The following is a 26,975-nucleotide window of genomic DNA, read 5'->3' as shown; positions in this document are numbered from 1 at the left end:
GTCTCGAGCAAGATTCTTAGATTTCTAGCAACACATTATTCCTGAAATTCCACAACCATAGCCAGATGCACATGCTATATTGGCTTTGGTCTGTATTTGTCAGGGCTGGCAAATGATGAGATGACTACCTAGGGCAGTGATGGCAAAACTTTGCTGAGCCTGAGTGCCCAAACTGGGGGGGGGGGGACCCAGTGGGTGGCAAGAGAAGCAGGAATCCCAGGCATGCAGGTGCCTCCAGACCCCCCTCTGGATCCGCCTTCAGTCGTGCCCAATCCCGCCACTACCTATAGCTCAGCCAGCCTGCCAGCGCCAGCTGCTCCGGATCCTGGTCCGTCGCCTGTCAGGGCACTAGCACTGCAGCTATAGCCACCTCCTCAGGTTTGGCTGCTGAGGGGGTAGTGATCCAGTGACTTATGGCTCATGTGCCCACAGAGAGGGCTCTGTGTGCCAGCTGTGGCACATGTACCATAGGTTCACTATCACTGGCCCAGGACAACAGATAGTTGCATATTTAGTTTGTTATTACTCATACAGCCACGAGCCTAGTGATTGTGTTTTCTACCTTAGATTTCAAAGTGACAAGGATGGTCTAAAGTACTCCCTGCCTTGATTTCAGTGGGAGTGGGAAGCCATTGCTGCTCTGCCTTAGGCAGCAAAATCTATTGGGCTGGATCTGATGGTTATATTTGCAAAAGATACACTTGAACCCAAGTGCTGACTATTCAAGAGATGAATTACACTTTAGTGTAAGGCAATGTAGTCCTTCTGTGGTTAGAACTCCTGATGAGAGCCATTGTACAACATCTAGGAGGTGAGAATTTCCCCTGACATGCTGTAAAGCTTGTCCTGGCTGGAGTTCTTTTCTCGTATCTCCTTATCTGGAGTTTCCCAAGGCAAGGAGTGTTACTTTCGCCGTCCCCTTGCTGGGCTGCATAACTCTTGCTCCAATGGCATAGGTCAGGGGAGCCCAGCTATGACCATACTCTTGGTTTCAGGAAAAGGTGGGATGGGAGACAACTGGATTCCACAAGAAGACAAACACAAATTTGAAGTAGGAGCCAACTGAGGAGGGACCTTTATGATCTGGGGTGGATGGGCCCTGAGGTTACAGGGTATTGGTGACCATTGATCCTTTCCAGTGGTCCAAGGAGGCTGAGACAACATGAATAAATGCAGGGATTTCATGGCTGGTCTAAAATATTCCCCCATCATCATCCCCTTCACTGCAGCAGTAAACTAACTGAGAGCAGTGCCAGATTTATGCATGAAGTAATGTACAGTTTAGGGACGTGGTGGCGCTGCGGGTTAAACTACAGAAGCCTCTGTGCTGTAAGGTCTGTAGATCTTCAGCTGTAAGATCAAATCCATGTGACGGAATGAGCACCCATTGCTTGTCCCAGCTCCTGCCAACCTAGCGGTTCAAAAGCCTGCAAATGCGAGTAGATAAATAGGGACCACCTCGGTGGGAAGATAACAGTGTTCCGTGTCTAAGTCGCACTGTCCATATGACCACGGAAGATTGTCTTCGGACAAAAACGCTGGCTCTATGGCTTGGAAACGGGGATGAGCACTGCCCCCTAGAGTCGAACACGACTGGACAAAAATTGTCAAGGGGAACCTTTACCTTTACCTTAATATACAGTTTATGGGTCTACAGGTTGTGAGAACTCTCTCTCACACACGAGGACACACACATAGACAGACAGACAGACAGACACACATGTGTACAGACACACAATTCCTTCAGATTTCAGGTCAAAACCTCAAGGTGGTTCCTTTTGATATTACAGGATTGAGGGCAAGGCAGAAAGGGAGCTGGAACTTCTTCTGAGCCAGCTGATTTGGGGAAGGGGTATAAAGTTTGATGTTATGGGCTGTCGAGATAACAACAACAACTGTGATGGTAATCCCCTTGCCACCAGTCCTGCCATGTTTTGCATTCTGCATGTTCTTACCTGACAGTCTGGCTATTTTTCCAAGCTTTTTCCTGCCACTAGGACTTGTGGAAAACACAGTGCCAGGCCACAGAGATCATCTTCCTCCAGGCCCTATCCCACTTCTGCCAGGACCCGGGCAACAAGAAGATCTTCAAGTTGCAACACTGGTGCTCCACTCTCTGTTTTGCTCCAGAGGATACAATGGCCCCGAAAGCAGGCAGTCACCTGCTCTCATTCCCTGCATCCCTTCCCTCCCTCCTGGCTTGTTTGGTGTGCCAATGTTATGTAAGCACACAGCACGTACAAAGACTTCACACAGAGGAAATCGGCCCTGACGATGGGTGGAGGTGAACACCCAAGTGTTTAGAACCACTTCACACGTAAAAGTCAAACTTTTCCTTCATCGAGCACGCCTCACTCTGAGATTTGTCTCCCTCCTGTAGCCCCTCAGAAGGAGAGCAATTCCCTCAGACTTTAGCTGACACCCTGAAACCTGGCATGGCAACCCTTATATAGGAGCTTGTCAATTTGACTCAGGCATCTTATTTTATTTATTTATCTATTTATTTATTATTAGATTTTTATCCCGCCCCTTCTAGACAAAAGTCTACTCAGGGCGGTTCACAATATATTGTGCATAAACAAGTTAAAAAGAACAATTAAAATCTACAATATCTTCCACACAAACTATTTGTTCTACTTATGGTACTGGCTTCTGCTACAATGGCATTGACATTTTCTCTTCTTTCAATATAACATGCCCCTTACCAGTGCTTTCTCCATGACTTTTCCCTCCTTTGAAAACCTCGAAAAGCAAGGCTGACTTGTGAAATTAATTGCTTTGCAGTGGAGGAGACTTTATGGGGCAAGATCTTCCCAGTCAGGAACTTTCAATTAATGCTACACCATCACTCAAGGAAAAAAAACCCCGAAAAACAAAAGCAGAGAAGCCCATGGATCAAGGATGCTCTAAAGAGAACAGGGTTACATTTGACAGAAGTAGATTTGAGAGCTGGCACAGTACATCCATTAGAGTCCCTCAGGAGACTTGGATTCAGATCCTCACTCAGACATAAAACTCACTGTTCTCAGCCTGACCTACCTCACAGGGTTGATGTGATGATGATGGGGCGGGGCAGGGGGAGTCATTGAACTCATTGAAGGAAAGGAAATGAATTAATGCAATAAGTAAATAAATGATGTTGAAAGTGAAGTTTAGATACACATCCTGATAGGTCTCACGTATTCATTCAGTACCAGATAAGAGAATGAAAGATGAAACAAATGAGTTTGTTTGCAGCCGCAAGAGAACTGAACCCCAATAAAACCGGAGAACTGAACCCCAATAAAATGGGAAATTGGGGCATCCCCTCACATCAGAGACCTTTCTACAGCTTCTTGCCCAAAGCCACTGTTTGCATTGTTTCTGCTCTGGAGCCCTCAATGGGGTTTGTGTGGCAATTGCAAGGGGGGAGAGAGAGAGAGAGAGAGAGAGAGATCAAGTACTGTTGTTTGATGGGATTAGAGGACGCTCAAGGACTTGAATGACTGCAATCAGACTGAGAAGCTTTACACCCCCAGCCTTGGCTGCCCGGCACAGGCTGGATCCACCTGCCACGTTACACACAGCTGGGGTGGGGGCAGAGGTGGGGAGGCCTGGTACATGGAGGTGCCAGTCTCAAAACAAGTGCCTTCCTGGGACCTACCAGGGTCGCAAAGTCACCTCGTTTACCCAAGCTTGTTGTAATTACCCAGGCCAGAACCGGAGAATTCCAGATTCTAGCGCCTGTAGCAATGGGGAGAGGAAATGTTCCTTCAGAGGGTTTCACGTCACTCAGGAGAGATTGGGATCGGTTTTGAGAGGTGGGCAGGGCGGGGGGAGGAACGTGCCGGGCAAAGGAGAGGCAAAGCCCAAGGTCAGCAGCACAGGCTAGCTAGACAGTCACGGCCAGAGGACAGCAGTACACGCGGGGAGACCCATTCTAGTCTTCTCAAGGTTAGAAAAGTTACTTTACTAGAACTCCACGAACCTCCTCGACAGCATGCTCCAAAGAGTGTCATGTGCCCAGCATCTGTTGTGAAACCTGGCTGCATCTTGTCCTCCTGGCATGAGGAGGCACAGGTGTGTGAGACAGTCAAACATTTAAGGCTGTAGAGAAAAAACTTCGTGGCCATCTTTGGGGAGAACTGCAGCTCCTAGGCTGAGTAGCTGCCCAGATACCACCAGCTGTCCCACACTGGGGAGTGAAACAAGAGGGTGTTTGTAGTAAACAGAAACCATTGTTGTCAGTCTTCTTTCTATAAAAGCACAGCAGGCAGGATGAATACAGTAGTTATTGAGAACAGGGATAGTATACTTCAAGCATACAAGCTGTACTTTGCTTTCGACTGGAGCTTTTATTTATTTACACTTATCAGAGTGCTGCACGATTTAAAATTAGGGACGTATGTGAAATACAGATGAAATTGAAAACAAATTAAGATGTTAAGATAACTAGACAATTTTTTGACAAGAAGCAGGGTATTTTTTTTACTAGATCTTTTGTACATGGGGTGGGGCATAAATTGCATGTGTACAAGTGCTATATTGATTGAATTTCTTCACAGTTACAGAAAATTTGTTTTACTTGGTTATTCTTTGATCTTTCTACTTTGTTTTGAAGTGTATTAAGTGACTTTCAGATAGCCCCCCTAGAGTCCTGCCCTGGTGGGAGATACTTTCAGTGTTCATCAATTTGGCTAGAACTATGGTTCCCAACCATGGGCAACTCAGGTGTTCTTGGACTGCAGTTCCCAGAATACTTTACCACCAGCTATTCTGTGTTAGGTTTGTGGGAGTTGCAGTTCAAGGACACCTGGATTACTCCCAAGTTTGGGAACCACTGGGCAGGTGGTTGGAAGAGAAGAATTCTGAGCTGAGGTGTTGGTTTTTAGTATTAGGCTCAACAGAGCTCACAGACTTTTCATACTGGTGCCAAATTTATTTCCTTTCAGCAAAGTAATTTGGCAGGGCTTGGGTCTTTTCTCTGATCCACTGTTAACCAACATGGTAATCTCAAACCTTTGTCAGATTTATATACATCACTCTGAAATCTTCCAGTAGATCATAATCTAGCTTGTTCCCATCCCATTCCCCCCCCCGCCCCAAAATAGCTACATCTGAAATCTATTCCTCCATGTTTACTGTCAAGATAGGCTGTTGTTGGCATCCTCTTTTCTGCTCTACATCTACCTGGTGAGTTTACAATATAGCTTGTCACAGGGAAACAGAGATCTGTCTCTCACCCCAGTCTATTCTTTATCATATTTGTACTCTATTGTTCTTCCAAGGATTTCAGTGCATTCTTTCCATAAACATCACAACGGCCATCCGGTAGAATGTACATCGGGGTGAGAAATGTATATCCCTCCAGATGTTGTCAGACATCAACCCTCAAATGTTCTTGATGATGCCTGTTATTGAGTAATAATGATTGGATATATTTATTAATTATGTTGTGGTGCTTCTGACATGAACACACACACACACACACACACACACACACACACACACACACACACACACACACAGAGAGAGAGAGAGAGAGAGAGAGAGAGAGAGAGAGAGAGAGAGAGAGAGAGAGAGACAAATAGGACTGGTCAGAGCTGTAGCCAATCAAATCTAGCACTACGTATGTTCCACAGCCATTGTCTGTGTGGGTCTTTTTCGAACCCAGGCTTAAAATGACTTAAACTTCCCACAGTAGTGCCTTCAGTGCCACTTTCCAGAAATCACTGGGAAGCAAAATGACTGCTGTGGATTCTATGTCATGTACAGTAAAGATGATTGCAGCTAAATAGTGCAGAGGAAGGAACCACTTTTCAAACTTGTTCTTGTTCATTCATTTTTTTATTGTGTTTAAGTCATAAAAAACAAGAAAAATCCTAGAGGAAAGAAGGTACCCCTAAAAAGCTAGAAATAAATTATCCATAGTTGTTGGGGTCTTTTAAAAAGAAGTGGACAGGAATATAATTTCTTTTAACTTTTCAAACGGACTGTTGCTGTCTTCATTTTTGGTGAACAGGGTTGGAGTACCTGACTTTCAAGCAGAGCTTTGAACTAAGCAAAATGAAAAGGGGAGGTGTTAACTTTGTCATCATACACTGTTCCTATCAAGATGCATTTTAATTTATGAGGCACCAGTTTTTGTGTCAAGCACATAAACATATTTCAGATATCACTGGAAAAATCAGCAATGTGTATGAGAGAGTTTCTGGTTTGGGTGAAGACTGAGCCAGGATGAAATCATGCTTCTGTTAAACCAAAATTAAAAAATTTAGAAAGCATGAATAACTATGTCTCCATCCCTTTTCTATACCAATGGCTACCTTCTGAAGTGTGTTTTCTTTAGAAAAGGTGACCATTGCAGTTTTCTAAACGCCATTTGCGTGTAATCCATAGTTCAGCAAGAGCAGGAAGGCCCACCAAAACAAACGAAGATTCCTTTGCCATTTTGCAGTGTAACAAGTTTTTTATTTTGGAATAAACTTCTGTGGATTTCAGGCCACATTTGAAGATGTGTGGAATATAGCCTCAATAGATACAAATTTATACACATCTGGGAAGGAATGAGTGTGAAGTGTAATAGAAAAAGTCCAGGGATGGTCTTTAAAGTGATAATTAATGGTGGTTTGAAAGTCCTGGAAAGTAGCAAGTGCAAACTTTAATGCTAGAAGTCAAAGGTCGTTGATGGGAGACTAGTACATTCCAGTGTTTATAAACAAAATCCATGCATGGTGGAGAAGGGTAACTAAGTATGACAGGAGAGTTTGGGTTATACAGCAGTTTGGGCAAGATCAGAATTGGAAGGACAGAGGGAGTATGAAGGTGGAGAGCTATGAAAAAATTATAAGTAGAAATCACATGCAAAGAATCACTGTGCAATCAGTTTCCAGAAACAAAGTTCTGGATTAGGTGACACTTTTATTGGATCACACACAAAACGTTATAAATAACACAAGCTTTCAAGTTCTGCAGAATTCTTCATTAGGCAAAGATGGTATAAAACCTGAGGTTCATGTAGGAAATCCAAAAATAGAGCCAGATATGAAGCCCTTGGCACATGTAGTCAGATTGCCAGGTAGGCAAAATGGAGTCTTAGATTCTACATGAGATGGAGATAGCAAAGGGATCCATTTAGAGGCTCCTACATCACTGAGCTCAAAAGCTTAGTCTGGTCCCTTATAGCAGTGGTCCCCAACCTTGGGCCTCCAGATGTTCTTGGACTTCAACTCCCAGAAGCCTTCACTACCACCTCTGCTGTCCAGGATTTCTGGGAGTTGAAGTCCAAGAACATCTGGAGTCCCAAGGTTGGAGACCACTGCCTTATAGGCCTCCCAGTTAAATAGAATGTAGTAAGAGCAGAAGATGAAGGTCCATTGTGTGGAAAGAGATGCTTTGGTGTTCTTTATTTCCACAAGAAAAAGCGCTGCTATGAAAAAACAGTATGGTTTCTGATATAGATTGCGCTCTTGTGTCAAAATAAAATTGCCAGTACTTTTCCTGTCAAACACTCTGACCATGTTTACTGCAAGAAAGGACAGAAATTTAGGTGAAGGTTTCCCTAGCACAGATCCATAATGGTAGGGAAAGCAAGAAAAGTAGCACCTACCAAATTTTCACCTACACTGCAACAGAAGAGAAGCATAGATGTTCTGTCATCTAAGAAGCTAGAGGCACAGTTTCCCCCTCATTGAAGAGTGTGGGAGCTGCTCATTGTTACCTTGTGATGTGAAAGAGGTATACTTTGCTTGTTGAAGAGATGTTTCTTATTGTTACCAAGAGTACACAATGTTACAAAGGGAGCTAAAATAAGATTGAATCTAATGGTTGTTGTGGGTTTTTCGGGCTCTTTGGCAGTGTTCTGAAGGTTGTTCTTCCTAACGTTTCGCCAGTCTCTGTGGCCAGCATCTTCAGAGGACAGCACTCTGTGCTCTGGTGTAGTTTGGCTTTGGGAGTGCAGTATTTATGGCTATGAGATAGGCTTTTGTCTTTTTCTGTAGATGGGTGATTAGTGTGTATTGTTGTGCTAAGGAGAAGAGATTATCTTAGGAGCAAATAAGCAGCAAGTGCAACTCCCTCAGATAAGGTGTTGCACATTGCCAGTAGGTCACCCCACACAGAAGAGTAGCTAAAGCATTCTGCAACAGCTGCAGTTTCTGGACCATCCTCAAGGGCAGCCCCTCATCCAGTGCACTACAGTAGTCTAGTACTGACAAAACCAATGCCTGGACCACTGTAGTCAAACTGTTCCCGTCCAATTGGCATACCAGCCAAAGCTGATTGATAGAAGGCAGTCTGAGCCACTGAAGTCACTCAAGCCTCTAGTGAAAATGACAGATCTAGAAATAGGCCTGGGTAGTGTGGTTCATATTTCAGAGGGAGAGCAACCCCACCAAGAACAAGTAGTCTCCTTATCAGTCCTGATCACAGGAATCAATCATGCGGCTTTCACGTTGCCAGGATTCAGCATGTGGTTACGGTAGGGTTGTAACGAATGCATTGCCTGCCTGTGGATCTTGGATTGGTTTTGTTTGTTCCTATGGGTCAATGTGGCTCACAATCTGACTAAGTGACCAGTACAGTATGTCTGTGGAGTCAGCTATCCCTGTGTTCACTCTGGATGGGTAATTTCCAGGTCCCTAGTCTCCTCCTTCCTTCTAGTTCTTTACCTATAAATCAGACATGGACTGGGCAGCCATTCAAACAGACCACTGTCCTCCATAGAGAAAGATAGATACAGGATTGCTCTTGTCCTGATGCTCACTCTTGAGCATCACTGGATGACCCTGGGTTCTAACCTTATGAGAGCAAAATAAAAAATTCTCTGTACCCACTTTCTGTACTCTGTGCTTCTCACATTGTGGAAGAGACTCCCAACTAATCTGGACATGGGATTTCCCACCAAGGCATGCTCTGGGCAAAGCTGAGGAATCCTACCTGTCCAGGGGTGGGGCAGGAATGCTGGCAGATAGCTAGGATGGCCATAAAATGGAACAAAGATTACCTGCATTGGGAGCTCCCAATTTTAGTTACTCCCCTGGAGTATCTGCAGGGGAGTATCTGTAGGGAGCGGGTCACAAATACCAAGTGGCTTCATTTGCCATGTGCTCCAGAGCTTAGATAGTGTTCCTTTTCCAATTTTGTGTCCAAGAATTCCTAGCCTGTATGGAATTGTTAAATTTTTGATATTTTAATGTTTTTAATGCTTCAAGTCTTTGTTTGTAATGTTTTTATGTATGTAAGCCGCCCCGAGTAGACCTGATCTAGAGGGGCGGGGTATAAATCTAATTAAAGTAAAGTAAAGTAAAAGTGATCTGGGAGATTTTTTTAAAAAAATTGCCTGTGGCCCTCCAGAGATTGATTAACAAGTGTGCCCATGCTTGTTCATCACCGGCCAAGTCGGCTGGGGTGAATAGAACTGGAGCCCATCAGTATCAGGAGGGTCACAGACCTCCTCGGCTCTGCCCTAATGCACAGCTCATGACTGAGCATAATATCCTAAGAGTTGCTCTGTTGAATTGAATGAGAACACGGGTTTGGTTGGTCAAGCGAGCTGCTTCCAACACTAGCCCGCCAGACCCTTCCAGAAATGGCCACCAGCACCCCCAACCCCTTTTTCAAATTAGTATCTGGTCTTAAGAGAGAGACTGCCTCTGCAGTTGGAGGTTCATTCTGCTATCGCTGTGAAAGCTTTCGCTAGGTGTAAGAGTCCTCTCCTAATTCCTCTGATCCCAAGAATGTCCCTTTTTTTGCATGCGGTTAATCTTTAATACTGTCGCCAAGCAGCTGCCTGGGCACTTTTTGTGGGATGGCTTTTCGGGGAGGGGTGGCCCCAGGGCTCTGCATTTTCTTGGCAACTCTTTTTGTAGTTTCGCAGAAGCAGGGCTGTGTCCTGCCAGCAGATTAGCCTTGGGCGTGTAATTGGCTCAGTGGCTGAACATAAAGCACAGGGGAAAGCACACGGGGTGGGTGGGGGGAAACAGTCCCGTCCTGTCCTGCCAGGACAGCCATAGGGGCCCCAGCAGGACTCCAGGAAGGCAGGATCTGGAGAGCGCTGTCACTGACAGGTAAGAGCAGCCCCAGAAGAGCCTCTAGGAAACCGTGTGTTTGTGTGTGTGTGTGTGGGCATCATGGCAGGGAGGGACGAAGGAGAAGTGCATGGCAAGAGAAGGTCAGTCCTCCAGTAGGCAGTAACCATGGGTTAATCCAAAGGATAACAGGGAAAAAAGAGTGGGTGGAAGGAAAGGAAGGAACTGATTAAGGACACACACAATCAAGCTATGGTGTGGCAAGAATGTGGAGCAGAATCTCTCCCCCGCCCCCCCGCCTGCCAATCAATTGATCGATCTATCAATCTATCAATCCACCCACCCCACTGCTTTGCAATTCAATATTCCCCCCCCCCTTCCCTCATGGACCTTTTCTCTAAGGGGGTGGGAAGGTGCCAGATTCAAAGAGCCTTCGTTCTCCCTGCAGAATGGGAAGGTCCTTTTTCTTAAGACTGGCAGGATTGGTATCGCCTCCTGCTACGTTCCTGGAATGTAGAGCTTTCCTATTTTGCTTTGTGCAAGTAGATTTTCTTTTTTTTTTCCCAGGGCAGGGAGATGAGCTGACAGAGTAAGATCTTGTGTGCTCCATAACACTACCTGCAAGGTCTGTTTTTGCTGCATGTCGATGCTTTCATGGCTGCATTCCAATTGCCTTTGCACTTTTCCTGTGGAGCGCTCCTCCTTTCTGTCTCTCCGGACAGCCACTTACTCCCTGCAACCTGAAAGAGGGAAGGGAGTCAGTTCTTTGCTAACGGGGCATTCATTAGGTAGTGCATAGAAGGTAATGCCTCCCTCTCCACCTGCTTGCCTGTTTGCCAGATTGCCTTTTTTACAGTTACCTATATAACAGTCAGGAGTCGTAATCTTTTTGTCCAGCTTGCTGGCAATGTGTAGCCTGTGTTGAAAACACTGCGGTAGTTATGACATGGCAGAAGAAACAGACCTCAGCAGGGCTGTTAATGATAGGACCTTTTGGAATTCATTAATTCGTTGGGTTGCTGTAAATTGCAAGCAACATGATGGCATATAACAACAACAGAAGAAGCTGCCGCAAGAAATACCCATGAAAAACACTGTCTTTTTCTTCTTCTCCCCTCTCCTGTTTGTTTTGGGGGTTTGTTTCTTCTTTTCTTTTTCAGCAGCAGCCCTTTGTAATCTCGCCTCCTTTGTTGAGCACTCTGGACTCCACCTCTCCTATCTGCAATGCCCATTCCCGCCTATGAAAGAAAGAAGTTATACAAGTTCAATGGGCCTTTTGTGGAACCCCGGTTCTGTTTTGTCAAGGGGTAAATTTTCTTAGTGTAGCTATGGCAAGCTTTTTACAGGAGAGAGTGAGGACCGAACCTGCCAGAGTCCAAAGAGCCCAAAAATGCAGGCAGCCTCTTATGGACAAACTGATTCCAACTGTTATCAGAGCACAAACAGGTCTTTTGTAAGGCTAATGGGTCTGCATTGATCATTCCAGATCAAGCTACCCCCAAATTCTTTGCGTTCTAAGAAAGATAGCTCTCAATAACATACTGTTGTGGGGGGAAATCCATTCTCTTGCCCTCCCTAGTTACCATGAGGAATGTAGCTAAGTTCAAAAAGGAGGGCAAGTGGTGGCAGATGATGTCATCATCCTGACTAATCAAAAAGTCCCTTTCTTTGGTCCGGTGAATCCTGGTTCCAACACTGCATTGGAAACTGTAAGATGGAGTGGCTTATCTGACAGCCGGGTGACTGAAGGCAGGTCAGGTTCTTGAGCACTGCTGAAAGGCATGGCTTGAAGGAAGAGGCTGGATAAGAAAGGAGATTCCATCTTATTTGTTGCTATTACTGTGAACTGGCAAATGGTAAAGGGAAAGGAAGGGGGAAATGCATGGGAGGGACAGAGTACAGTATAAGAGAAAACAGAAGGTATTTCCTCTCACTGAGGTGTCCAGCTGTTCAGCCTCCAGATCTCCATGGGGCACTATCCTGCCATTGCCATCACCATGTCTCACTGCATAGAGAAGCAAGAGCAGTGTTGGCAAAGGTTTATTTTTTTATCTTTTTGCATCTGCAACTTCCATAATCCACCAGAAGCTGTTGCGACTGGGGGCTTCTGAGAATTGTAGTCCAAAAAGTAAGGTTTCCAAAACACTAAGCAAGATTGTGCTTCACAAGAACTTGCTTCTGCCCCATCCCACATTTATTTACCATTTTAATACACACAAGCGTACACACTATCTTTCAGTGGTTGTGATATAAGCACAAAGTATACCAATGTAGTACTACTGTGCAGATTTGTCTCCCACCCCTGATTCCAGTGGGTATGGGCACCTTTCACATTTTTCAAGCCTTTGCCAATAGAGGGCGCTGGCATCTTCTTTCTTTCTCAGGATGACCCCCCCCCCCGTCTTACGAATTGAAAAACTGCTATTGAAAAGATGCATGCTTTTTTTTTGTTTTGTTCCAGGTGTGTTGGACAAGCGAGCCCAACCCTCATACCTAAATGACCACAGAAACTCTTTCACGGCCTCCCCCTGTCACTGGAGTGGCCCACAGAGGTCCAGAGAGCTCTGAGGCAGACCTATTCAGGGATGTGGTGGAGGACAGGAACGAGGCAGGGAATGTCCATGCAACCACCATGCCAGGGGGCTCTTTTCTCCCCCCCTCGGATGCTGCCCTCAGCATCCTTGCCAAAGAGAAGGGACCAGAGGAATCACCCGCCCCAGAGCAGAACGATGACCAGGTTAAGAAAGGCCCCTTGCCTCCGGTCATGCCTTCTGAGGGAATTAAAATGGCCGATGAGTCAAACCCGTTGGAACAAGGGCATGACATGAATGGCATGCAGGAGCCCTCCTCAGAGCAGCCGAAGGCGGAAGAGGCTTCAAGCTTGTTGGCCCAAGAGGAGGGTGGCAGCCAACCGGAGTGCCATGGCGAGACCCCCGATGCCTTGTCAGAGCGACAGCATCCTGTGGCGGTCTCAGCTTCAGAAGAGGAGGAAGAGAGCAGACAACAGCCCCACAGCCCTGAAAGGGACATCACTGCACCTACGGACTCCCCCAAAGAACCAGATGTTGGCCTGGAGGAAAAAAGAAGTCCTCCTGCCCATCAAGGCAAGGCCTCCGATCTTCCTTCAGAACCACAGAATTCCACCACGAACTCAGCTCAGCTCGACCTGGAGGAGGAAAGCAGCACCACAGGTAGCCACAGCCAGCTCTCTAGTGTGGATTCAGGATCTGTGGAGGTAACGGAAGTTGCCAGTAGTCCAGAAGAAGCCGACAGCAGCGAAGACAACGGCCAAGCTACTTATGCTGCTCTTGTTTCACCTCAGTCCCCCAGCTCATTGCTACCAGGGCCAAATTCTCCAAAGAAGGAGGGAGACTGTTGCATCTCTCCTCGCCATCATCCCTCTGCCTCTCCCTCTCCTGCTGAGTCTGAGGGGACATCTTCTGTTGGCAGCATTCAAGAAGAGATAAAGGAAGGCTGCTCAGAAATGCCAAGGGGTGGTGAGGAGGAAAGAAGGCCAGGCGAGCCTGTTCCCCCGTCGCTGGCTCCAGAGGAGTCTTCAGGTAGTCTCAAAGAGCATTCCTTGAGGGAGGACTCAGGAGATCATCCCCAGGCAACTGAGGAGGAACAGGTTGCCCAAGATACTACCTGCCAGTTGGTAGCACCTTCTTCCCCCGGATTAGCAGACCCTCAGGCCGACATGGGCCCCTCTGGCCAGCAGAGGGCAGCAGTTACAGGTTGTGAGGCCGTTCCCCTGCCAGTGCTCACCCCGTCTCCTGTGGCAACGGCTGGGATCTTTGGACCTGCCCATCGGGGCCTGGCTGCTGAGTGTGACGATGGGCACGCCTGGGAAAGGCAGGCTGTTCACAAACCAAGTGGAGGTGGCGGTGAGGACGACACCAAACCCCAGGTTGAGGCTGGAGGCAAGGCGGTGGCGCCGGGATCTGAGAGGGGAGAGGAAGCAGCAACCAGGAGCCCTGAGCCTGAAGGAAACAAGGAGCCAGAGGGTGCGAAGGAGCCTCCTCGTGCCAAAGACTTGGTCAGAGAACTGCCTGGCTTAGAAAGTCCAGTTGGGGCCAGCGATCCATCTGGTCCCAGTGAGCCGTCTGGGGCCATGGTTTTAGCAAGTGCTGAAGACCCGCATGAGGCCAGGGACAGAGCAGGCTCTCAAGACTTAGCCAGTACCGCATACCCAGTTCCTGCAGCAGAACACAGTGTTTCCAATCAGGTCCCCCCCAGGGAAGGATTGCTCCTTGATATAGGAGACCCTGCTGAGCTGGCTTGCTCGACGCCCATCGCTGATGAGCCCTCTGCGATGGATGTCTCCGGTTGCCCCACAGACTGGACAGAAGGTGCCGCCGATTCCCCCGAGATCCCCCACTCCGTCCCTGAAACTCCAATTGAGCGGGAGATCCGTCTCCATCAAGAGCGGGAAGAGCTCCTCCGTCGGGAGAGGGGTCTGGCCAATCCTCGGGGAACCCAGGAATACGTGGAGGTCAGGATCCGGCCCATTCTGAATCAGAGTGCGGGGTCCTCCACGCTGCCCAAGGAGAAGGAGCGCCAGTGGGCTGGGGTCCAGATGCAGCGGGAGATCCAGCGGGAGTGTCAGCGGGAAGAAGACCTTGTGCAGCTGGGGAAGGTGCGGGGTGCCTATGACCGTGGCACCCCGAAAGAACTGCAGGAGAAGAAGATGATCTTTGAGCAGCACTTCAGCTCCGAGTCTCTGGCCTCCAAGAAGAGGGTGTGCAGCAACAGCACCGAAGGGAGCCGGGGGCCATCCTTCACCGAGGCCGACTGTGCAACAAATATGGTCATCTTAGACTCGAGGGCTCTGCTGCACTCCCAGCGGCCCCAGCCAGAGAAGGCCTCCTCGGCTAACCCCTTCTATTGCTTGCGTGCCAAAAGCCCCCAGTCTTTGCTAGAGCAGGAAGTCCAGGAAGCCCAGGAACGAGAGCGGGAGCTGCAGAGGCAGAGGTACAGCCTGTATGGCTCCGTGTTGCCCTGTCCGTCCCCAGAAACCACGGAGCAGGAAGAGGATGTCCCCACCCAACCAGGTAACTTGCAGTGCGGGAATAAGATGAGAGCATGGAATTGACAAGCAGGGGAAAAAGACTCCCGCAGGCCTCATTTCTACTATTGGGATGTGTGAAATGAGGGCAAAGAAAGAATAGAGAGCTACCCATGAAATGGGGGATTGCAGAAACAAATGAAAGTGCTGTTTCATTTAGCATCCATTAATTTATGGCAAGGATGAACCATTTCTGGCCTTCCAGATGCTTTTGAGCTGCAGCTCCTATCAAGTCTCATGTTTGGTATAAGGCAATTCAGGAACATCTGGTGGGCTGCACATTCCCCATCCCTGATTTAAGGAATCTATAGTCAAAAGATGTGTTGGTGTCTTTGAAGGGATTTCAACAAATTCATAAAGTGAGGAGTCATTTGCCGTGTAGAACCTCCATGTTCAGGAGCATGAATACCAATTGCAGAATTAAATCACAGACAATAGAAGAGGCCTCTACGATCTCCTTGTAGGTATCCCATAAGAATACAGCTGACCACTGTTGGGCACAAGACACCAGAGTAGGTGGGTTTTTAAAAAGAAAATCTGGAAATAGCTGTGTAATAATAGTAAAGCAGAGTGTTGAATAGCCTTGTGAGAGACCGCTGCTTTATTGTGTGGCTTGTGGTTTCAGGGGAAGAACTTTTTTCCCATCTGGTGCAGGATGGTAAAAGCATAAGTGTGGGATTGAGCAAACAACTTGCCTGGAGCATATTTTTAGCATGCCAGTAAAGCCAACCAATACAATTAAAGAAATGCATCCCCAGGATCTTCTGCAATATCAAAGGACACTGGAGGGCACAGAAGTTGTGTGTGAAATGCATATTGCACCTCAGATGTGTTAAAATCCTTGTCTCCCAGTCTGACTAGTTTGCGAATGGCATTTTTCCAAGATTAAATCATCACAGTGGCCTTGGGAGTGTTCTGCTTTGTCCTCCAGCATGCACCTGAAGGCTAGAGGAATTTCTAAGTCTCCCCAGCTGATAGCAGTCAGAAAGAGGGGTATCTCCTCATCAGCCATTTTCTTTAACCCACGTTTGCCTCTAATAAAATAGGTCTGCTAGGTTTTTACCTTGTTTCACAAACCTGCCACTCCTGCTTAATCAGAAGTCACAAAGGCACAATAATTGTATCCATACTCCATGGAGAATAATGCCTCTCTCTGGCTGCTTTTCACTCTCATACACTGCAACCCTATGCATATATATCCCAAAAGAATGTCACAGTATTACTAAGTCCAGTTAAGTGTTTTCCCAGCTAAGTTTGCATAGGGATGAAGCCTTAAAAATATTCAGCCTGTTGGCTTGAGTCGTTCAGGGAAAGAGTAGGGAACCTTTTGCCATCCAGATGCTTTGGCCTGCAACACTCATCAGCCTCATCCAGCACTGGTAATGGGTAAGGGACAGTATGGGTTGAAATTCAAAGGACATAAGAGAGCCAAATCATCCTCATTCCAGTCTAAAGGCCAGTATGTGTGATCTGTATAAATCCTGCAGATTTATATATTGTATTTTACATGACATAGTTTGTATTCTGTACATATCATTCAGCATAATTTATTTCAGTTTTGCTTGTTATAGGAAGGAGCAAGGGAAACTAAAAGGCACAGTCATTGTGAGGAAATCTTAGCTAGCCAAGCCAACCCTCTAGCTTCTGGGATTTTCAGAGCCACATATTTCCAAGAATACCTTTATTCCATAGGGTCTAGAAACTTATTCTCTTGTTTGTTTTCCAGCTGAAATGCTCAATACATCCTGTGGCTTTTCACAGATTCCACAGAACTGTGACACATCTAACGTCCTGTAAATAATCTAGATAGACCCTCAATGAAAAGTTCCTCCTGTGAAATAACAGATTTTAAAATTCACCTCACTTTCAGGTCACTCCACTAATATCCTGTCTTCTCATGTTCCTCCAGTCTCCACAGCAGGAGGGCCCCAAAATCAAAGAATTTTTATACCAAATGCTAGCACCAGGATGACACCAACAGTCATCCTGACCTCAGCAGTGCCCAAACATCACTGTGGTCTCCTTCTCAGATGGAGTGCCGAATTTCTGAACTCACTGAGTGACCTGCTCTGAAGTGAATGAATATATACAAACCCAAGGATTTGTATAGAAGACTGTATAGAAATCCATAGATAAACTTTGTCCTCAAGGATGTCTGGATGGACTCAAGAATCATGTTAATTCCAGCGGAAAAAAATATATCAGGAAGTGAACAGAAGGCAAGGCTGCTAATTTGCAATTCACTGATAGGCCTCACACCCTTTCTTCTGGGTTAAATAGAATAGCTCTGTGTGTCACAGTAGTATTTAAGCAGCCACAGACTTCTGGGTCATCCCCCACCCCCACCCCAGCCCCGGATTCTGGATCTGAGAGAGCTTATCTTTATTCCACCAGGTCCTCCTACACACTTCTCATCCTAAAGATCCTGGGTTTTTCCCTGCTTCATTTCTAACATTAACAAAATAGGCCAGTATTTGTACGCACTAAAATTACTAAAATATTAAATTACTTTAATATATATATTAAAGATAACAGATTTATTGTGTACATATTTTTGGCAAGTTTGGATTAATAAGGATCTGACACTTCCTCCTCCATCTCTTCTTCTCTTACCAGAGGCTGGACATCATTGTGGCTATACTGCCTTCATATTCAGTAACTCTAAATAATGTTATATACAAACTAGTGTGCAAACTCTTCAGCCAATATGTGCTTCTGCTTCCTGCACTTCTTTTCCTGTTTATTATACTTGGAATGATAAGCTATAATCAACTTTACTTTTTCATTTTTCATTATGTGATCAAAATATTCTGCATTTTGTGAATTTTTACCAAAAAATCTTGGTCATTTTCATTCACTTTGCTATTTCTGTTTTGGCCACCCATTTGATCCAAGAAATATGTAGCAAACTGAGATAACCCTATATTTCAAATACTTCTCACCTATTCATAGTTTGCCTGTGTAAAAATTTACCCCAAACAGCAGAAATGAGAATACATAGCACCATACAAAATGGATTCTCAAAATCAATTTCAAATGTTTACTGTATATTTACCTTAAGGTAGGTGCTTTGGTCCATGTATCATCAGACTTAATCGCATGGCTATAATTTCAGTGTTTATTCTATCCCTACCTGCACTCTTTGGATCAATTCATTCATCTGTTTGTGATGATGATAGTTCCTGTATGGTTCACCTGTCTGACTTTATCTCAGTATGAACGTTCCAAAGAATTAGGTCTATAAATAAAGAAAATAAATAAATGGTCCCAGTTGCAGTATGAGAACTTGGCAGCTAGCTGAATCAGAGTGTGTACCTAAAGGGTGGTAATAGGTTTCCGAGGGCACTGTAGCAAACACAAGGTTGAATTTTAACAAATGCAAGACTGAAACAGAAACCCGCCTGTCATTAGCGGGTGTGACCAGAGACCTGGAAATATTGCCAGACAAAGTAAGTGGCACAATGGAGGCAAAACTCACAGAGACTGTGGGAAACAGCTTGCTTGGCATGAATGTGGAAAGAAGGGCCACGCTCTGGTTCCCCTGCTGGAGTGCCAGAATTTAGGTCACACACTCTGAAATGAAAGTCTTTCTCTCAACCCTGACGCAACTGAGCAGACTGTAATTATTCAGTGTTGGGGAAAATGCACTCTGCATATGCTCAAAAGCACTGCCGTTACTGAGGTCAAACAGTACATGGCTGTTAAAGCCTGCTCTTTTTCCTTTCTCTTGTTTCTAGAAAGACCTTCTTGCAAGAAGCTAGATGTCACATGGCCCCCACCGAGCTCTTCGGAGACCTCCCAGGTGAATGGCCTGCATCAGGTAACAACCACACCATCAGCCATTCTTACGGCTCCCAGTGATGACTGGTGGTCTGTGGCTGTACTTAGGAACATCACTCAGCTGCAACGGCAAGCCAACATTTAACACAGTCCGAGGGCCAGATGATACTTTACAGATAATATGTCACTCTAGCTAAAATCACATTAGTGTTCCGGAGATATGATTCCAGCAGAGCTGCATGCCTCCAGAGTCACACTTGGTAACTGTGACTTACTTCAGCACAGTACGTTGCAGTTAGAATAGACCCATTTGAATTGGTAGACCTTATGGAGCAGTGGGCTCACCAAATCTCTGTTTATTTAATGGGCCTATTCTAGTGTGGTTTACTAACCTAAGCAACAGGATTTGGATCTATTTGCCGTCAAAAGAAAAAAGCTTTTCTACTCTTCGGTCAGGAACCCACACTGGACCTATCACAACCCCTGAGGGCTACCCTACTGTTGTTCAGTAGCAGGCACCAATATTTCTAATGCTACTGCCACCAACATTTGGCAACAACTACGATGACTTCCTGTGGTGCAGGAACCCAGCAGAGCGGCAGAACAGATCATCTCCCTGCCTTTCTTGTCAGATCATGAGTTCCTGTAGCACTTCATTTCTTGTACCCTGTACTGGCTGGCAGCTGCTTTCTGGTTTAAGAGTGTTAAACAAGTTGCCTTACAGCAAAATCAACAAAAAGTTTTGTGTCCCTACCTAGAGATGCAGTGAATTCTTTTTGCAAAGCTTGTGCATTGCCACCATTCAGCTATAGACCCTCTGTGATTTACTGTTAGCCTCACTGCTCCCCTCCCTTTGCTGCTTCTTACTAACATTTAGGTACTAAGTTCCTTGGAGGGGGGAATCTCTGCCATTTTTGCTCCTGTCACATGGTGAAGTGCTATGTTTACTGATGGAGCTATGCACATTAGCTAGTATAAAAACAAGGGCTAGAAACTTCTTCATGGCTGATCACCAATAACCTGTGGTTAGTTTTGTTGCTGCTGCTATGGCCTCCCTATAGTAACTTAGAACACTCCAGCAGCTTAAAAAGGAAATGTTCAGGCACTGAGATAGCTAGTGAGTTTGTTCCTCCGCAAAAGTGAGACTCCCAAACAAACTCTCTAAAGTAAGAGGCAAACCTTGTCATGGTGATAGTTTATCTATCTACCTGCTAGTCTCTGGCTGGATAGTTCAGTAATGTAGGTATCTGAAGTTCAATTCCCCACTGTGCCTCCTGCAAGGTGAGTTGGCCTGTGTGACCTTGGGCAAGCTGCACAATCCCAGTGTGCCTCCAAGAAGAAGGGAATGGGAAGCCACTTCTGAGTATTCTGTATCTGGAAAACTCTGAAAAATTGTCACCATGTCAGAATTGACTTGACAGCACATGATTATTATTATTAATCTGCATTGGCACAATGTACATCTGTGTAGTTTGACCAGACATATTGGCTTCAGTGCTTGCATTAAAGGAAGGGGAGAACAGAAAAAGCAGAGATCTTCCATCAGTCACATCAGAATCATTGTGCTAAAACTGCCGGAAGGCAGCCGTGGGGCCTGTGAGTTTTATTAAGGCTTCCTTATCTATCATCCCCCATAATGTGAGCACTTACTTCAGTGTCTGAGTTGTGTATGGACTTCCCATAGTACTTGACTCCCTCTGATTAATATGATTAACCTTGGGAAGTTCTACAGCTCACACTCACTGAATGAGGTACTTCCAGCAAAATAGCTGTGTTGGTCTGCTACAGCAAAGTCAACAAAAAAGGTTTGTGTCACTTAAAAAACTAAAGAGCTTCTTTGATATTGAAATGCCTGTGGACTGTAACCTACTTCTTCAGATCTATTGCATCTGAACTGGGTTGCCCCTGAAAGCTTATGCCAAATAAAACCTATTAGTCTTGACCCACCATTCTTGGTCAAAATTGACGGAAAAGCGCACCAAAGCAGCTTCCGTCTGCCTTCATGCAGCTTTTACAGGAAGATTTCCTGTCAAGTCCCATCATTTGAAGTGGGTCTGATCTGCTTATGTCTCTGTTGCCTTTAATGACACACACAATATCCACATTTTCTGTGGAAAACACTGGAAACAAGGGCTGGTTATCTTTTCCTTTGCATACCTCACCTTTTTAACATAGCCACAATAGGCGCATTGTAAAACATTTACATTTTGTTTCCTTCACAGCTGATAGTAACAGGCAAGCAGATGGTACATATCAATGTTGAGCTATTGTTCTTCAGATTCCACATAACTAATTTCACATTAGTCAAATGCTGGCAAAATGTCAGGCATGTCTTTGTTTCAGTTGTTCACTTCTTGATAGGGTTCTCTCTCCCCCGCCCCCTTTAAACACATAAAACACTGGCCATTCCATTTCTTGATATCAGAAGTCCTCCTTCCTTCCAAGGAGATACAACATTGCCAGATCCAGGACTGGGGAAGTCTTCTACCCTGTGGCCAACACTTATGGCCGCCTCCCACATTCCCCCCCCCCCTTTCCCACCTTGCCTCCTTCTTAGCTGTTAGGAAAAGAATCTCAAGGACAAGTTATTATTGGTGGGTCTTGGCAATGACTAGCCAGATGGTACTTCTAGTACTTAGATACAAGATGGCACCCTTTAACTGAGAAAGCTCATGTGCTGAAACAAAAATTGGATTTATCAGAGCTGCACTTCCCATGAGGCAAAATCCTGAAAGATAGGAGATAAAATAAATCCTATAAGATAGGAGTTGGAAACATGTGGCTGTCCAAATGCTCTTACATAGCAGGACCAAAGACTTCTACCCCATTGGCTTTCATGACTCAGGGCTAATTGGTATTGTAGCTGGCTCAATAACTCATTGGTTTAGAGACCAGGCTGTGGAGCCAGAGGTTGGGAATTCACTGCCTCCGAGAAGAACCAGTCTGTGCGGCCTTGGAAAAGGTGCACAGTCTCGGGATACTTCCAGAAGAAGGGAATGGTAAACCATTTCTATGTATTCTCTTCCTAGAAACCCCTGGAAACGGTTGCCACAAGTCGGAATCAACTTGACAACACATGATTATTATGATTAATTGGTATCGTAGACCCAAAAATATCTATGGGTCTATCAGCTGGCCACCTACTGTTACAGAATTGACTGCAGAATGAATGTGCAGAGGACTTTACTGCACATGCTTCTGAATTCGGATCAGAGTTCAAAACATACTGTGGCACCCTTGAAACTGCGCTGTGATCTTGACTTTTAAAATACAACTGCCAATGCCAAAAACATGACAGAGTTTCATTTGCCCCAAAAGACTGGGAAGGTGAATTAGGGCTCAGCTTTGTGGGTCCCTGAATAAATGTTGAGCCTAGAGTGTCAGTACATTGGTCACTGACAGAACAGAGTTTTCTTTGCAGAGAAACTGGCACTGGATCTTTTTCAGAGCTTGGAACAGTAAGCTTCATGGCCCACAGAACTTAGGAAACCATACTGCCTGGGGGATTCTGGGAGCTGTAGTCCAAAAGAAACTTTCCCAAGCTCAGTTGTGATCCAGACTCTCCTGCCCATCGTTGCTATGTCTGCCGTTGAAATCTCCCCAGCTTTTCACGTGTGCTTTTTGGTGACTCTCCCCTAGCTCTTACTCACTCTTCTCTCCCCCCGCTCCCCTTTTTTCTCCCTGCTCCGCATCCAACCACACAGCCGGAGAGAAGCCCTCGCGTCCTTCGTCGCCAGAGAAGTGCCTTAATTGAGCGCTGGGAGTCCGGAGCTGTTGGCAAGCAAGAGAATGAGGATTAGGGGCAGCTGCAGCAAGAAAAGGCACCCTGTCTTCAGTGATAAGACACACGGGAGGGGAGGAGTCCTTAATGTGTCCCCTAACCCCTTACAAGCCATGGCCAAGCTCACCTTGAGAACCAATCATGTATTCATTGCACTCCACTTCTTATTTGACAGACTTGGTCCAAAAGCATGACTGCGTACCCAGTTTGATCCCTCCAGGAGAAAGAATGTTCATAGCAGACATGTTTTTTGTAGGAATGAGGAGAAGAGAGTCAAATGGTTAGGCTCCGAATGCAAAACCTGACTATGCATAGTAGCTTTATGTTAATACAGAGATGCCTATGCCTCATGCCAAGTTCTTTCCATACTCAACTCTTTGCTAGGTTCCCCCCTACCCCTAGATTTTAGATTTGTATTGGGTGTAAGCACATACATGGAAGTTTATGGCTGCATCTATTGGGGGGGGGGCATACCCAGGGACAGTAACTGGTCGCTGCACTGTTGGGTGTGCAGTGGGGCTGTTTCACTAGATGGAGTATGTGGTCCCAGCAACTTCTTCCCCTTTTGGAGTGATTAACTTGTTACAAATGGCCAACAATCTGGGCAGACATCTGCCTCTTAGTATGTGTCCTCAGGGGAGTGGCAGATCTTTGAAATGTTACTTTTAAAAATCATAATCTCCCAGATTCCCTCAGGCAACAGCTATGCTGGCTGAGGGATTCTGGGAGATACAAGTTTTAAAACTATGCTGGCTGGGGGATTCTGGAAGGCACAGTCTAAGGGCTGACTCAGGTGGAGTATTTGTTCCTTTTCATGTACTGATGATTATACTGATATTAGTATTTTCCCCACCATCTAGACAATGGAAGCCTCAAATTGCTACCCACAGTGGCAAAAGCCCTGACTTTCTTGTTTGTTTTTTTAACCATCTTCAAAAGGTGGGGTTTTGTTTTCTTTTACTTTATAATGGAATGGAGTTGGGTCAGAAACTTTGAATGTTAGTGCTAGTCCATAAACAAACACACAGATAAACAAATCCAGCGCATAATTTTTAATGGGCTTCTTTAACATTTTCTAAAAAGCTGATACAAAAGACAACTGATTTCCAAATAAAATTAGAAGCAGAGTGTACCTCTCTTAAAAAGGGCTCTGATTGGAAGTTTTTGTTGTTAGTGCTGATCCACTAAAAATCTGAAACCCTCTTGGTGTAGCTATTCCTTCAGAAGGCTGATGACAGCAATTTTTGGAAAGTGGTTAATTCTGCAGCTTCCATGGTTCCCACCTGATGAAAGTTTTTTTTCACAGGAGCTGTGGAAGCCATATGATAAGAGGAGGAAGTGTTTAATTTACAAAAAATCACCCACCGCTGATAATATCATTGGCCTTTTGCATATGTAGTTGCATCAACAGCTTTTGGACAAAAGAAAATAAAATCTACATAGAGAATCATTTTAAAGTGTTTCTTCAAACTTCTTGAAATATTTGTTATTCATTCTTTTAAAAGATACTGATATCTCGCAGCGGAGAGGAAAAAGCGGGTATAAATGAGTGTAGGCATAAATCACTTGTGGCGCAGTGGTTAAAACGCTGTACTGCAGCTAAAACTGTGCTCACGACCTGGGGTTCAAATCCCAGGTAGCCAGCTCAAGGTTGACTCAGCCTTCCATCCTTCCGAGGTCGGTAAAATGAGTACCCAGCTTGCTGGGGGGGCAATGTGTAGCCTGTATAATTAAAAATTGTAAACCGCCCGGAGAGTGCTTGTAGCGCTATGGGGCGATATATAAGTCCATTAAATAAATAAATAAATAAATAAATATGGTTAGATCTGTGCTTGTTTGGTACCAAGTGGCACCAATCAGTACGGCAGGGGGGGTGCTCCCTCAGGAAGAGCCCAAAAAAGTAAAATTTTCAACCTTTGGTCCTTGAGTTTTGCCATGGGAACATCAATTACTACAAGACATTTTTTGTCCTCTTATATGTCAAATTTCGACTTATCATATATGGGTTCTGTCTCTGGGTGTTCAGACTCCAGGACAAAAAGACAATCAGCCCTTTAAAAAAATTGTAGGAATGAGTGTATACTACTATGTTTCACTGGTGATGAGTTAAGGCAACAATTTACACCACCTTTGCATATGGTTTGCCACTGTTTTTTATTCAACCAAGCACAAATCCTTGATGCTTGAGTTTGCCTGTGCCAGCAAAAATTAGAAGTCATTCAAATAGGATTGACTATGGATTGTTTCTTTTCGGAAATGCTGCAAGAATGTTCTACAGCATACAATTGGAGATAAGGAGTCCTCTAGAGCTTTTAGACAAAGCAGTGCTTCAGTTTCTTTCACAATAAAATGAAGAGCTATTGTTTTTCCCCAAGCCAGAAATCACTTGGCAAAATTAGCCATCTTCTGAGGTAGTCTGGTTAGTTTTAACATGCACAGCAAAATCGAAACAGAACACACACAAACACCCCCCCCAAGTATTGTGGCATTTTTAAGGTTCATGGATATATTTCATATGAGCTCCCATGGATTATCATCAACTTCCTCAGGCATAGAAGAGTTTGAAGGAGTATTATGTAATCCACAGGAACTCATTCTGAAATAAATCTATTAGTCTAAATAATGCTACCAACACTTTTTTGACTTTTATTTTTTTATATACGTAGGAAAGTACCGGTAGTTTTCAAACAGAGGGCTAAAATTTTCTGATACTGTTTTTTCAGAATGTGAAGGAAAAAATGCCAGAAAGACAGTACAAAGAGAAAATCCAGAAAGGTCTGAGTAACACAGCAAGGCACAAACACACTTTTGTAAGCAGAAAACACAAGTATGTACTTTTATTAAATAAGTACAATTGCTGCTACCAAATGTTCAACATTTCTGCTTCAACAAGAAAAAAATACTGTTTCATGTCCTGTCAGGACACTGGGGTAGACTTGAAGCATTATTAAGTGTCCCTGGTGGCCGTTCTGCTCTAGCAACCTCACTTTTGTCAGGCTGCAATTCCACGCCCGCTTACATGGGAGGAAGCCCTACTGAACACAACAAACACACAATATTGTGTAAAGTCATATCATTTGAACTAATTACGCAGGCTGCTAACTTTAGGCTACAAAGGCATAGAAGTCACAGAATGTATTCCTTGCATTGTTGTATTTGGCTTCTTAGGAATCAGATTTTCCAGAATAAAAGGTAAGTTTCTAGCCTTTATGGTTGTAAAGATGTACAGTATTTGAAAGGGTATGGACAACACCTGGTAAAACCTCAGAAGCTGAAAAGAGTAGTTCATAGAAGCAATATGACAATGAAGCCCATGACCTCAGGAAGGTGGTGAGCGCTCCAACGCTGGAGGCATTCAAGAGAAAATTGGACAATCATCTGTCAGATCTGCTTTGATTTGGATTCCTGCCATGAGCAGGCGGTTGGACTCGATGGCCTTAGAGGCCCCTTCCAACTCCATTCTTCTACTATTCCTGAAAATCAGGATGGGAGGTCAGTACCCGTGATTACAACAGGGACAATAAAACAATAACAATACCTAATTACATAGCAAATTATGCCAACTGTAACAAAATATGTATACCCGTGTGATTTGGACAATGTATACAAAGTGGAAGAATTCAATTTTCCTTTTTTCCGAATGCATTACCTTCATGCAGAGCTAGGGTGGCCATGTGTCCTACAATTTTAAATATTCCTGCGTATTTGAAATGTTGATGGGACATCCTCAATTTGATAGTGCTCTCTCTATTCAAAGAGCTCTCCAGACAAAATCTGGCTTGAAGTTAATCAACCTTGATTTTATCTATCAATAGTTGGCACTTTAACAAGCAGCCGTGCAGTTCACCTGTGGACAGGGTCGGCCCCTCCCTTTCATGAGGTGATGATTCAATTTGTAGAAGGCAGTTTAGACTTAAGTTTAAAAGGTAGTCTGTTTATTCTAATGTAAGACAAAGTCTCAGAAATAGAATCGAGTTCTCTGGCTCAATGCGTTTAGCAAAGCCTTCTCTTTTTTGCAGAGAGTATAAAAAAAGCTCGCTCCTGAAGAAGGCTTCACTGAAATGCATTGAGCCAGAGCTTTTTAACTACTCATTTAAAGAACACAGAAGAAAGAACTTGGATTCTATTTTCTACATCTACTTCTCTCTCTTTTATAACCTGGACTTCTGTGGATGTACCAGTTCCTTTTGTTTTGTTTTATTCTAATGTAAGCCTGCCTCAATCTACATTTGGTAAATTAGGTTACTTTTGTAATGGATCCATAGGGAGAGATAACGCAGATTTATTTTCACATCTGATGTCTCCGGTATGTTGCTCTGAAAGTTTTGCATACCTGCAAAGT

At 44.9% G+C, this 26,975-nt stretch overlaps 1 protein-coding gene across 2 annotated transcripts; it reads left to right on the top strand.

The window, feature by feature from the left end:
• Positions 1 to 9,929: 9,929 nt before the first annotated feature.
• On the top strand, positions 9,930 to 24,081 carry MISP3 (MISP family member 3). Of its 2 annotated transcripts, none has more exons than XM_020798717.3 (4): positions 9,930 to 10,046; positions 12,469 to 15,058; positions 18,810 to 18,874; positions 22,557 to 24,081. In XM_020798717.3, the coding sequence occupies exons 2-4, from the start codon at positions 12,505 to 12,507 to the stop codon at positions 22,650 to 22,652; spliced, it is 2,715 nt and encodes a 904-aa protein (XP_020654376.3). In that variant the 5' UTR covers positions 9,930 to 10,046; positions 12,469 to 12,504; the 3' UTR covers positions 22,653 to 24,081. The 2 variants fall into 2 exon arrangements, with proteins under 2 accessions (XP_020654376.3, XP_020654374.3); XM_020798715.3 differs by having other exon boundaries at positions 18,810 to 18,892.
• The last annotated feature ends 2,894 nt before the right edge of the window (positions 24,082 to 26,975 follow it).

Source organism: Pogona vitticeps, chromosome 2 (genome assembly GCF_051106095.1).
Source record: "Pogona vitticeps strain Pit_001003342236 chromosome 2, PviZW2.1, whole genome shotgun sequence".
Lineage (NCBI taxonomy): Eukaryota > Metazoa > Chordata > Lepidosauria > Squamata > Agamidae > Pogona > Pogona vitticeps.
This window is presented reverse-complemented; position numbering and strand designations above follow the sequence as displayed.

Excerpts from the sequence above, each read along its gene's own strand:
- MISP3 (XM_020798715.3), top strand. The coding sequence starts at position 12,505 with ATGACCACAGAAACTCTTTCACGGCCTCCCCCTGTCACTGGAGTGGCC. Across the intron at positions 15,059-18,809 it reads GGATGTCCCCACCCAACCAG|AAAGACCTTCTTGCAAGAAG; the intron begins GTAACTTGCAGT and ends TCTTGTTTCTAG. Across the intron at positions 18,893-22,556 it reads AGGTGAATGGCCTGCATCAG|CCGGAGAGAAGCCCTCGCGT; the intron begins GTAACAACCACA and ends CCAACCACACAG.